Source organism: Paramisgurnus dabryanus, chromosome 20, assembly GCF_030506205.2.
Source record: "Paramisgurnus dabryanus chromosome 20, PD_genome_1.1, whole genome shotgun sequence".
NCBI lineage: Eukaryota > Metazoa > Chordata > Actinopteri > Cypriniformes > Cobitidae > Paramisgurnus > Paramisgurnus dabryanus.
The window spans coordinates 7,642,251-7,655,616 of NC_133356.1; the positions used below are offsets into that span (position 1 = coordinate 7,642,251).

Below are 13,366 nucleotides of genomic sequence, written 5' to 3' on the forward strand. Positions count from 1 at the left end.
AAATATCTAAATATTCTTAAATTAAGATGTATTTTCTCGATGAACAAAATTACCTAAGAAAAAAGGTCTAGTTTTTAGACCAAAAATATACAATTTAATGGAAATTGAGCTAAAAAAAAATTATTGCCAAATCTTTCTTGAATTAAGTGTTTAAGAAAAAATAAACTTATTGCAAAAAAAATTCTCACCCCAGATATTTTGTTGATAGATATTTATTCTTGTTTTAAGCAAAAATTCACTTAAATTGTAATTTTTTTTCTGAAAAATTGTCATATTTTCTTGGGTCATCTTGCTCATCAAGAAAATGCATCTTAATTTAAGAATTTTTAGATATTTGTACTGAAAACAAGACAAAAATACGAAGTAAGAAAGTAATTTTTTGCAGTGTGTATTTGGCATCCAGGTATTTTCTGATGCAAAGCACAAAGTCTTTCTGACTCTTCTGACATCTAAACTCTGATTGGTCAAAGATCATGTCACTGAGACAGTCTCTTTATGTATAATATAATATTTCCTATGATTTAGCTGCAAAGTGACCGTAAAACCATGCACTGCAAAAATTATTTTCAAGAAAAACATATTTTTGTCTTGTTTTCAGTAAAATATCTAAAAATTCTTAAATTAAGATGTTTTTCTTGATGAGCAAAACGACCCAAGAAAATAAGTCTATGGGGTAAGCTAAAAAATCTTGAAAATGTTTCTTAAACACTAAATTCAAGAACAATTCAAGAAAAATTTGCTAACTCCATTGGCAGATTTTTTGCTTGTTTTATGCACAAAATCACTTAAAAATTGATATTTTTGGTCTAAAAACTAGACTTATTTTCTTGGGTCGTTTTGCTCATGAAGAAAAGCGTCTTAATTTAAGATTTTTTTAGATATATTTTTACTGAAAACGAGACAAAAATACTAAGAATTTTTTTTCTTGAAAATAATTTTTTGTAGTGTGTATCGCTGACTTACTCTTTGTACGTAGTTGATGTAGTGGACCTCTCTGGAGAAGTTTAAGTAGATGTTGGTATCGTAGGCATCATCACCCGCATTAGAGATGGTTAAATTTAATGAGACATTTTTCACTCCACCGAGTGCAAGATGACTTCCTACATAACGCCTAAAGAGAGAAACAAATGGAAAAATGTAAGAAAAACCATAATCCACGTTTCAACCTAAAATAAGAAAAAATGACACTAGAAATTATATCTTTTTTTTTGTTGTTAAAAAATGTCACAAGGCAAAAAACCGTTTATTATATCATACATTTTATCTTTTAATGTTGGCGTGTAACGATCCTAAATGTTTTTGTGAAATTACTCTAACTAAATAAACTAACTAAAACTCATTTCAGCATCATGACATATGTGACCTTGAATCACAAAACCAGTCATAAGAATAATTTTCATAAATTGAGATTTATACATCATCTACAAGCTGAATACGTAAGCTTTCTATTGATGTATGGATGGTTTTGTTAGGATAGGACAATATTATAATAATATAAGGCCGAAATTCAACTATTTGAAAATCTGGAATCTGAGGTGCAAAAAAACCCTGAAATATTGTGAAAATCGCCTTTTTAGTTCTCCAAATGAAGTCCTTAGTCCTTACACTGCAAAAAATTACTTTCTTTCTAAGTATTTTTGGCTTGTTTTACGCACAAATATCCAAAAATTCTCATGTCAAGATGCATTTTCTTGATGAGCAAAATAACCTAAGAAAATAAGTGTAGTTTTAAGATAAAAAATATCAAATTTAAGTGAATTTGTGGATTAAACAAGCAAAAAAATCTGCCAATGTGGAAAGCAAAAAAAAAAATCTTGAACTTTTTTTAAACACTTAATTCAAGAAAAATTCAAGAAAAATTTGCTTTCCCCATAAAATCTTGAAATTTTTTCTTAAACACTTAATTCAAGAAAAATGTAAGAAAAATTACTTACCCCAATGGCAGATTTTTTGCTTGTTTTATCCACATATTCACTTAAATTTGACCCAAGAAAATAAGTCTAGTTTTTAGACAAAACATCAAATTTAAGTTATTTTGTGCATAAAAATCTGCCAATGGGGCAAGCTTATTTTTCTTTAATATTTCTTGAATTTAATGTTTAAGAAAAAAGTTCATTCATTTTTTTTGCTTACCCCATTGGCAAATTTTTCTGCTTGTTTTATGCACAAAATCACTCAAATTTGATATGTTTGGTCTAAAACCTAGACTTATTTTCTGGGGTCGTTTTGCTCATCAAGAAAAAGCATCTTAATTAAAGAATTTTTAGATATTTTTTACTGAAAACAAGACAAAAATACTTAGAAATTGTTTTCTTGAAAATCATTTTTGCAGTGTAGAATATCGGTTTAGTAGGCATTGTAGTAAATGTGTTTTCAATTACAGTTGATGGTACATATGTCGTGAATCCCTCTTCTGCTCTTTAAACACCAAGGGAAATTAATAAAATCTGTTCAAGGCTCAGTTCAGCAAACCCATGTGACCACGAACAAAGAGTCTACATCATTTCCCATCCAGATGGCAGGACCTTCTTAAGAGAGAACTACAGTAACGAATGACATCAGGAGACGGTGCGAGCCAAGCGTTTGTCCGCACCCACCGACCCACTCAAATCTAATGACGTGAATCTACTGAAATGAGCAGAGCAGCAGTAAAACCACAGTGAAGAAGAAGAAGAAGATCAGTGACTTTACCCAGAGAGAAGAACTTTCCCATGAAGCTTCAGATCGGCGGCACAATCCTCCGACAGACAGTTTTTCTCAAACCACGTCTGTAAAGATACAAACACAACGCAGGATGTTTACACAACATCATTCGGGATAAGAAAGCTAATGCTACAGTAGGTGGTGCTGTTGTGTTAAACACCTTGTTGAACACACAACTGGACATTTTTCCACTGGCCTTCAAAGTGTTGCTATTTGAGTAGCGGTTTCAAATGTAACGAACAAGACAGCGTTGTGTATTTTTGTTGGACAGATTCAGACATTGACACCTTCGCAAACTACGCCTGGTGAGCAAAGCTACTAATAGCCTCGGATTCCATCGTAATGGATTCCTGACGCGCTGAAAGATGCCAACTACACTACACATTTCCTGAAGCTGAGGAGGGAACACATAGGGACCAACATGAGTCGAGGCAAATAAATTCATCAGTCATCTAGTGATAACTAAAACCACATTTAAGCTTACAGGAAAGAGTCATGTCTGGCATTCAGAGCTGCTGGGAGATGCCAAACGGAAACCAGCACAAGGTGAAGAATAAGAGATTAACATCATAAAAACTGACAAAAGATGAAATAGTAGAATGTTTTATACGGTCATTAAACTGCTGATAAACATGTTATCTGACAGAAATCACAGCCAATCAGAACACAGATCATATGAAGAGTTCAGATGCAAAAGCCATTAAACGCCACCTCTGTGAAAAATTAGATAATAATTGTAACCAAATGCTCTCGACACGTACTATACGTTCAAATGCTTACATGTCAAATCCCCTTAATCCCGCCCTCAGGCCATACAGAATTTTTTTTTTTTATTTAAGAGTCTGATAAAATAAATGCTAATCAATAAAAAAATCATGCCAGACGCACCTAGCGGGATTTGCATATAAACTCTTCATATTTAAAGCACAGCTATCGTTTTTATTATAGAGCTGATAAATACCAGCTGATGAACTACAGAAATTATAAAATATATCGTAACAGGTTAAATGAATAAAAACATTTTTGGCAGTTAATTTAACGCTTTAAAGGTGCAGTGTGTAATTTTTTAGAAGGATCTCTTGACAGAAATGCAAAATATTATACAAAACTGTACTATCAGGGTTGTATAAAGACCTTTCATAATGAACCGTTATGTTTTTATGAACCTTAGAATGAGACGTTTTTATCTACATACACCGAGGGTCCCCTTACATGGAAGACGCCATTTTGTGCGGCCATGTTTCTACGGAAGCTCTAAACGGACAAACTTTTTTATTAAGTTGTCTCCAACAATGACATGTTTGTCCTGTGTCGGCTACTGTAGCTTCTCTATGCGTTTTTCAAAAGAAAGGGGTGAGGTGTGAACTGAGCTGTTGGTTGCAATTTGCAACCTCACCACTAGATGCCTCTAAAATGTACACACTGCACCTTTAACTAGATTAAAGGGATAGTTCGGCCAAAAATGATAATAAACCCATGATTTACTCACCCCCAAGCTGTCCGAGATGCATATGTCCATCGTTTTTTAGACAAACACATTTTCAGATATTTTAGAAAATGTTTTAGATCTTTCAGTTAATTAAATGTGAAGGTAGTTATTTTCGTTAATAAAGCTTTAAATATGGATATTTCTACAACAACACCGCACGGATTACCCTCAGAAGACCTTTGTTTATCATCCTGAAGCCGTTGGATTTATTTTGTGAAGGATGGACGCACTTTTTTTGGACTTGAAGGACGTGGACCCCGTAACTTCCCATTTAATTAACTGAAAGATCTAAAACATTTTCTAAAATATCTGAAAATGTGTTTGTCTGAAAAACGATGGACATTTGCAACTCGGACAGCTTGGGGGTGAGTAAATCATGGATTTAATATCATTTTTGGCCGAACAATCACTTTAATTGATTATGGGGGAGAATAATGTGTTTAAATTTTAACAAACCCAATCGAGCCAGTGCTGCGTCATTACAAACGTTTTTAATTTCACATGCTATCAGGCCTTGCCAATTAAAATATTTGCGAATAGCAATGGTGGAGCGACGCAATCTTGACCATTTCAATGGAAGCTCGGTGACTTTTGTGTGATTAAATGCAATTAATTTGATTAATTAGTCGGCACATCATGTAATTAATTAGATTACAAATTTTAATCGCTTCCAAGCCCTAGTAATAATATAAAGTTTTGTTATGGTGGAAAGATTGCGAACCTCATTCCTTGCGGCAATCTTTTCTCCTTTCTTCCAGCGCAGAACAGGAGTTAAAGAAGGAAGATCACGGTCCTGTTGTCCATCCAGAATGTGTTTTCCTAAACTGTATGCAGCTTCGAACCCGATCGCTGCGAACACATCCTTTACCTCTTTCTGTAAACACACACAAACAAACAAACAAACAAAGTAAAAATTATTAAATGCATCTTATAAGAAACAGGAATCACAATTTTGAAACAAATTATTGAAAGAAAATGCAAACATTGATCTCTATATGAAAGGGGTTAAAAAAAGAATGAAAATATTTCAAAAAGGAAACAGGATAAAGGATTGTAAAGATCATCATTTACAATAAGACCTGGAATAGGGATTAATAAAATCAACTTTGATTCGTGTCGACTTCCACCATACATCCATTAAGGTTTTTAATAGAGTCGTACTAATATCACAAGTATCACTTGTAAGCAATGACTATACAACCGATGGCAATCTTTACAAAGCTTCAATAACCCCGACTTGGCTCTGCACGCAGTGAGTCTGTGAACTGTGAACCATTAAAGAGCCACCAAGAGCTATCAGAGGAACATTTGAAAAAGTTTGCCGGTGGTGTTCTGCCCCAACACACTTCATCTTCCACTGTTCTGGCCACATGGATCACAGCCCGAGGAGTGTTTCATTTGGCACACAATATGGAAACACCGAACATATGATGGGAGGAACATGGGAGCAGCGGAGATCTCCTATGCCCTCTCTCCCCTCTTGTCTATTAGACATCACTAAACCCTTTGATCACTGCATTGTGTCAGCAAGGACCTGCACCTTTTTTCTCCTTTAACTCTCTCTCTGTTTCTCTAAGTTTTATCACACTTTCCGTCTGTCCAGCCGCCCATCCCCTTCCTCAACAGCGTTTAGGGTTTTAACATTATAGTGTACATGAGCGCACATCCTGCAACATCAATGCTGATAGAGTTATGACAGGAAAGAGAAGTGTGCTGACTGACCGGACATCGTCTACAAAACAAGAATAATATGCAAAAGTGATTGAAAATGGCCATGGGTGCAAATACTGTACCTTTTAAAATTTCAGAAACATTCCCTTCATTTATATTTTTTATACAATAACACAAATGTAACAGGAATTATGTTATAACTTTGCAAATTGGTGTTCTTGTCATTTTATCAAGCAGCTATTTGAGGTCTTACCTCAAGATGATTTTGAAACAATATTGATGACGTTCAAATCTATTCTGGGCTCTTATTGGCTGCTTTTTTCAAGAGCTGCTTAACGATTAATCACGTTTAATCATTTGCAGAATAAAAGTTTTTGATTACATCCACTGATCTATATAAATGACTGGATTGCGCATAGAACGCTTGACGTAACTGCGTGAGGTGAAGCCAGCGCAGAGTTCGAGCGGCCATCTTGTTATACCCAACCGGCAGAGAGCGTCATTGACTTCCATTCAAAATCATGATCAAAATGTACCCCCTTTACAGCGTATCAGTTACACAAGGTTAATTTTTAGGATATGTGTACGTTAATTATTTGTTAATTCTGGTGTTATTTGCAATGTTTATGTTTTAATCGGGCAGGATAATGGATTTATAAAAAAACGTTAAGGTGAGTGTGTCTGTTGCATTTGTTAATGACACGGGTATAAATAAAGTTTTTTTTGACATTCAGCTACACGGTGACGGTCAGCGTTATTTCTCTAAATAAGATAACATAATTAAAAAACTAGCAAATTATTGCATGCACATACGGTACAAAGCATGATTATTTATTTAGATTTCAGAATGAGCACGTTTATTGTCATTAATACTAAATATGATGCAGTCTGTTTGCTGATCTGATACTGTAATAAAGATGAATGTATAATAACTGATTAAAACGCAAAATGTACAACTTCAGTAAATAACTATTTACATGCTTAGGACGTTTGTGTTGTAATAATGTACAGGGTAACTTCACATATAAAAACAAAGACGAGTAAAGTGATGTTTTAACATTAAAATCTGATAACGTCCATTGATTTAATAGAACGTTTGGGTATACCAACATGGCGGCGCGCTGGCTTCACAAGTGTGACGTCATGCGCAATCCAGTCATTTATATAGATCAGTGATTACATCAAATATGTTTGTGTACTGTGTATAATAATTATGTACATATAAATACAAACATGTATAATTTTAAGAAAAAATATATTTATAGATTAAATATTTTTATATATAATATACATTATATTTAAATATTCAAATGTATATACATATGTTAATATTTCTAATATTCTTACTATGTACACAGTACACACACATACATGATGTAAACAAAAACTTTTATTCTGCAAATTATTAATCGTGATTAATCGTTATGTAGCCCAACTTTTTTCATTATTTTAGTTCAAGTCATCTTTATTTTATAAAATTTGAAAAAAATTATAAACAAATAAGTTGGTAGAATTGCATTTTTGTCCATTAACGTAATTTCAAACATGCGTTGTATATTTAATGTGATCAGAATATGGAGATGTTGTGCTTAATCTTTGAAAAATAATGTCATTGCATCACATAAGCATGTCAATAAGTCATTCAGAGTCATTGCCTTCAGTTATATGACATGACAGAAGATTACATTTGCTTACTGTAACATTAGACATGCTTTGGACATATGACTTGCTGAAGGGCCTTACATATCAGCTGACATCCAAAGCAGATTTTCATTACAGTATATACCCAAGTCACTAAATGAATACTGTACTTTACTGTTTATTGTTAAAATGCTATAATATACAAAATTTAGTGGACTCCTTAAATCTGATATTAGCTGATCTGACATATCTGTTATCTGTCCCACCAGTGACCCCCACCCCAAGGGAACCCTAAAGATTAGGAGCTCACCATTCAGACTGAAGGAAGAGACTATGCACCAATTCATTGGGACAAATGTGAATGAATGACCTCTTGTTCCCCAATAAAACAAGATTAAGCATGCACCAACTTCATTTACGATAATCAACCTTCGAAAAATAATCTCCAGACAAAATAAACAGACAAACACTGATAAGCACCTCTGGTCTCTGTTATCTGGGCCGATTGGAAACTTGTTTGAAAAAAACCTACAAGCAAATCATTTATAAGCTAATGTCCCGAAGAGTGTAAACACTGGAAGTGCTTGGGAAACAGTTTGTTAACAGTTTAAACAGTACTTTACATTTGATCCCATCAGCGAAATACAATTAGAGAATTACAAACAGTTACAGTTGAGAAGGCTGAAATCTCCTGAACTGTTTGCTATAAGTTTAACATGTCAAAACGCAAAAAAACTTGACCCGGCTGTATCATTAATGGAATCAACTTTTATGCATTGAAGTATGCATTGAAGTACTATTTGGGATAGTTTACCCAAAATTCTGCCCCAAAATATCTCTCATGTTGTTACAAACCTGTATACATTTCTTTGTTCTGATAAACATGAAGGAAATATTTTGAGCAATGTTTCTAATCAAACTGATCAGGGGCCCCATTGACTTAAATAGGAAAAAAAGAATACTATGGAAGTCAATAGGGCCTTTGATTGATTTGGTTACAAACATTGCTCAAAATATCTTCTGTGTTCTTTAGAACAAAGAAATTTAAACAGGTTTATAACAACATGAGATTGAGTAAATGATAACAACATTTTAATTTTTGGGTGAACTATCCCTTTAAGTAATGACTCACTGTACCGCAAGTCTATTAACCAAACTATTAACCTAACATTCTGCACTGCCAATAATCTGTCGCTATCTTGCTTAACTCGTATTGAAAATAAATTGCATCCGGTCACTTTGTGAGTGCGCTTGTCTCTAACTTAAGGAGTTACTCTTAGTCTGGGAGCTGGAAACCGTCCGACTTCCCACTCCAGTAAAAAGCCACCGCAAACCGGAGATCCACACAGACTAGACACAACAGAAACAAAAATCTCCTTCATATAAGGAAGTACTAGAGGTCATGTGTGAGATCTGACTTGGGCTTTTATTAGTCCGTTGTTAATGATCACCGCTGCCCACCCCCTAACTTTGACTTCCTTTCTCTCGCCCCCCATTCTCGCTCTACTATAAACTCATGTATTAATAGATCAGAAGAGACCGTGCCTGAGGATCTACTGGTGTTGATGGCCTTACGGTGGTATTTGAATGGACCCTGAACAACTGTTTCATACATGTCATTCAAATACACACACGCACGCACGCACGCACGCACGCACGCACGCACGCACGCACGCACGCACGCACGCACGCACGCACGCACACACGCACACACACACACACACACACACACACACACACACACACACACTAGAGTCGAGCCAAGCAGGTCAGTCAGTCGCCACAGGGCTTCATTGTATGAGCTTGTTTCCTTAAATTGTTTCTGTTTGGCACAGTAAAAGTTTTCACAGAAAGATACAATACTCTTTAACAGCTTCCTCAAGATGAACTCGTCCTTATAATGAACTACAATAGTAATAATAGCTTAAATTTGATAAGAGTTGATACCATTACCATGCTCTTGTATGATAGAGCATTGCATTAGCAGTGCAAAAGGTCATATACTGATAAAAAATACATGCAAATGTATACCTTGTAATACAAAAGTGTCTGGCAAATGCATCAAATGTAATTTAACCATTTACCTGGCACAGCCCTTTTTGAATGGGGGTGAAAAGGCATATTTTGGTCTACCTAGTCTCACAAAATTATGTACCTAAAGTCACGATTCTTTTTTGTGATACTGTCACGAATTTCCGCGCTTTTTCCGTGATCAGATCACAAATTTCTGTTTGTGTCATTGTCACGTATTGGTTAATCAACTGGTTTTTCCTATTTTCAAACAATTTTCGCTGGTATTGTATTGGTTAAAAAAAATTTCTGATTTATTTTTTATATTTTCTAAATTTTAAAACATGGTCACCTGGCGTTAGGTTAGAGTTGGGTTTGTGTAAGGATATCATTTTATGTAAATCTAACCCTAAACTGGTAAGAAAATAGGACAAAACAGTTGAGTAACCAATACATGACAATGGCACATAAACAGAAATTCGTGATACGATCACAAAAAAAGCGGAAATTCATGACAGTATTACGAAAAAAAAATCAAAAACTTATGTGACTATAGGTATGTAATTTCGTGTGACTGGGCTGATTTTGGTCTAGAAGCCTAATTTTCATCTTGTTTTAAGGAAGACACTTAAAAGTTTTTTATGGAAGTGTCTGGAATTGAAAATATTAAATATGAAAAAAGTTGTTATAGAAGTTTAAATGTATTGTAATAAATACAAATAATGCAATATAGTATTATTTTATACATAAAATTATAAAAAAATGAGGTTTGTGTTGGTTTGCTGTGAGGTGTGCTGCATACTCTCACAAATTTATAAATTACAGTCACTGCATTATTATTACTGCTAAAAGGTTTTGTAAAATGAAAACTACCTTCTTAGACCTTTCTAACAAAATAAATTTTGTCGTGATAGATTGACATTTACATGAAAAATATTGAAGTAAACTCGGTTGTCCCGCTCACGGGAAAGTACCAGTTTATGGGTTAATGTAAAAATGCATACAGTTATCATGTTACTGTTTATTCACATTTATGTATTTAACATCAGTGCTCAAAAATTGTATATTAATAAAAAATAAATTTTTAAAAACCTGCATCTGTGCTATTATCCGGCCAAGCACCTTCATAATAAACAACATGTGTATAATGTGTAATTATTCGGGGGGCTGTGGCTCTTGGTAACGGAAAGCATCATAACTATAATTGCTCATATTTTTGGTTAAGGGTTTTGAAAAACCCAACCCCAATGTTCCCATAGTTCACTTAGTAGAGCACTGCATTAGCAGAACAAAGGTCATGGATTTCATCAAATGCATAACTCGATTTGGATAAGATTTACAAAAATATTTCATAGTATTACTACGTTTACATGTTTACAGTTATGCATTTGCCAGACACTTTTATCCAAAGTGACAAAGTCCATTTAGGGAAGTTGTGCCACTAGGCAGCCATGTTTGCACCCCCTCTAGTCATGCAAGACTAAAGTTCTACTTGAATGTGGAAGGACAGATATCTGAAAAATCACACTTAAAGAGCAACTTCTGTATAGTCTGATTCACAATTATACATTTCCTTTGGTGTTTAAGTGTGTATTAGTACTTGCTAAGGATATGCAAAAGGCAAAAACCTTAAAGTAAACAATAATTTGAGTTATTGTCTCCAACGTAAATCTCTTTTCTTGGACTAAAACAAACACATGGATTGTAGGCAACAGTTGACTTCCTGGGCCCGTTTACACGGACAAGACCGACATTATCATAATTCATCTCGCTTTGACTCACTGGGCCCTTTTTTAACGATCTGAAACGCAAGTGCGAAGCGCAAAGCGCAAGTGAGTTTGTGGGCGGATCTTGGGCGCTGTTGCTATTTTCCCGGCGTGAGAAATAACTCTTGCGCCGGGCGCACATCAATAAGGGGTTGGTCTGAAGTAGGTTCATTATTCATAGGTGTGGTTTGGGCGTAACGTCAAATAAACCAATCAGAACGCTATCCAACATTCCCTTTAAACGCAAGGGCGTCCAACCCCAAAGTACACTCACAAATCAAGTTCATATACATTAAGGTTTCTTATGAAAACATTTTAATTATTATTAACATAAAATAAACGTAATACAGCCACACAACAAACTTATGAAAATATTTGAATCGTTATTTGCATGAGAATTTTTTAACGCAGCCACACAATAAATAAAAACTATCACCACAATGCTCACCACAATGATTTCCCTTATCTCATGTGTTAATATTTTTGATTGTAGCAATTTATGATTTGCAAAAATAACTGTTGCATCTGTGTAGATTAGATAAGCAAAGTTTATGCGCGTTGTGCACGCTATACATTATTTCAAGCATGCGCCCTTAAAATAGCATAATGAACAACGCGCAACGCGCCACTGATTTTAAACTTTTTTTTTCTGGTCAGTGGCGCAATTGTTTTTTGAAACTGCAAAATAGCATCAGGGATGGTTTGCGCCGGAACACGCCTCTTTTTTTGGGCTGAACCGCCCAGGGAGCGCAAGTTCATTCCCTAGTTTGCTGACGTGCGTCTGTGGAGGGAAAAACCCTCTGTGCGCCCGTGCAAAATACAAATGATACATGCGTCACTGACAAAGTCAATTGCGCTGGGTGCAGGATAGGGCCCACTGTCTGTATGTTAACTCTTGTTAGTATTGAATTGTGAGCAAATCTTTCAAACATGGTAAGGAGCGTCACATTTCCGGCTGACGTCAGTTGGATTCAGGCCAATCACAACGTACAGATTAGCTGGCCAATCAAAGACACAGAGCTTTTCAAATTGATGAGTTTTGTACAAAATCAAGAGCGTTTGAGGAAGGCAAGGATATCTGGAGCTACAAAAATGTACAGTATGTGAAAAATAATGTGTTTTTTTAACCATAAACCATGTGAACACATTATATTATACCAAATACACTAAGTAACGTTTTTTAGCAATGAAATACGTGCCCTTTAAGCAACACATTACTGACCAACAATTAAACCAGATATTAACTGTAGCCTACCATAAATTTAGCTTCTAAAGCAAAACACTTTCATTTAAAGTCGCTTTAGCTACCACGCATGCACACAGCGGCAGAGCGGCCATATTGAGTGTTGCTTTGTCCCCTATTCATAGTAATAAGAGCGTTCAATCTTGTTACAGAATATTCAATATCTTTGACAACTTACAGTGATTCAATCTATACCTTTTATTTGTTATTGGACTCTTGTTGACCAATTGTGCTGCTAAAACAATGCTCTGCGAACTATGATACCGCTTTCAAAAAACACGCAATAATGTTAAGTTTCTATAAGGGCTGTGTTACCAAACGGATAAGAGATTGGCTAAATGCACAGTTGTATTGTTGATACAATGTTTCAAAGTAACTACCGCTGTGAGATGTAATTTGAAGCTGTCATTCAGCACTCATGAAGACGATTAAAAAACCTCTACAGCCACGAGAGCGGAGAACTGAGTGTGCAATTTACGAAGGGTTGGAGCGCAGCCATTCCCATAATCATCAGAGCAATATGAGGATGACTGAATCTGACCTCATACTTCTGAACATGGAGACAGTGGTGAAGAAATCTGCTTATTGAATGATAACAGCTTGTGAAGATCCTCTTTGACGAACTTAAAAAAAAATTTGATTTATATCTGGTTTTGTGGTGTATATGACCCAGACACGATCTTAGCAGGTTAATGATTCACTAAAGAACCAGAGAATAATAAATTGGTGCAAGGCAGAGGGTGAAACATCCTCCTAAAATCCACTAAAAGTTATGCGCTTATATTAACACAGGGTTTCGATATGGTGAACATGTCAGTTTATCTTGAGGATAAGCAGGGCGAC

The 13,366-nt window shown here is 35.1% G+C and overlaps 1 protein-coding gene across 2 annotated transcripts in view; it reads right to left on the bottom strand.

Annotated features, from left to right (window-relative positions):
* itga9 (integrin, alpha 9) overlaps positions 1-13,366 on the bottom strand; it is a 108,284-nt gene that overhangs the window by 28,496 nt on the left and 66,422 nt on the right. For both annotated transcript variants that reach the window (XM_065296196.2, XM_073812838.1), the window contains exons 16-18: positions 4,914-5,066; positions 2,692-2,768; positions 964-1,111 (exon numbers count right to left, since the gene is read on the bottom strand). In XM_065296196.2, coding sequence (XP_065152268.1) covers positions 964-1,111; positions 2,692-2,768; positions 4,914-5,066 — 378 coding nt within the window. The remainder of the gene's footprint in view (positions 1-963; positions 1,112-2,691; positions 2,769-4,913; positions 5,067-13,366) is intronic.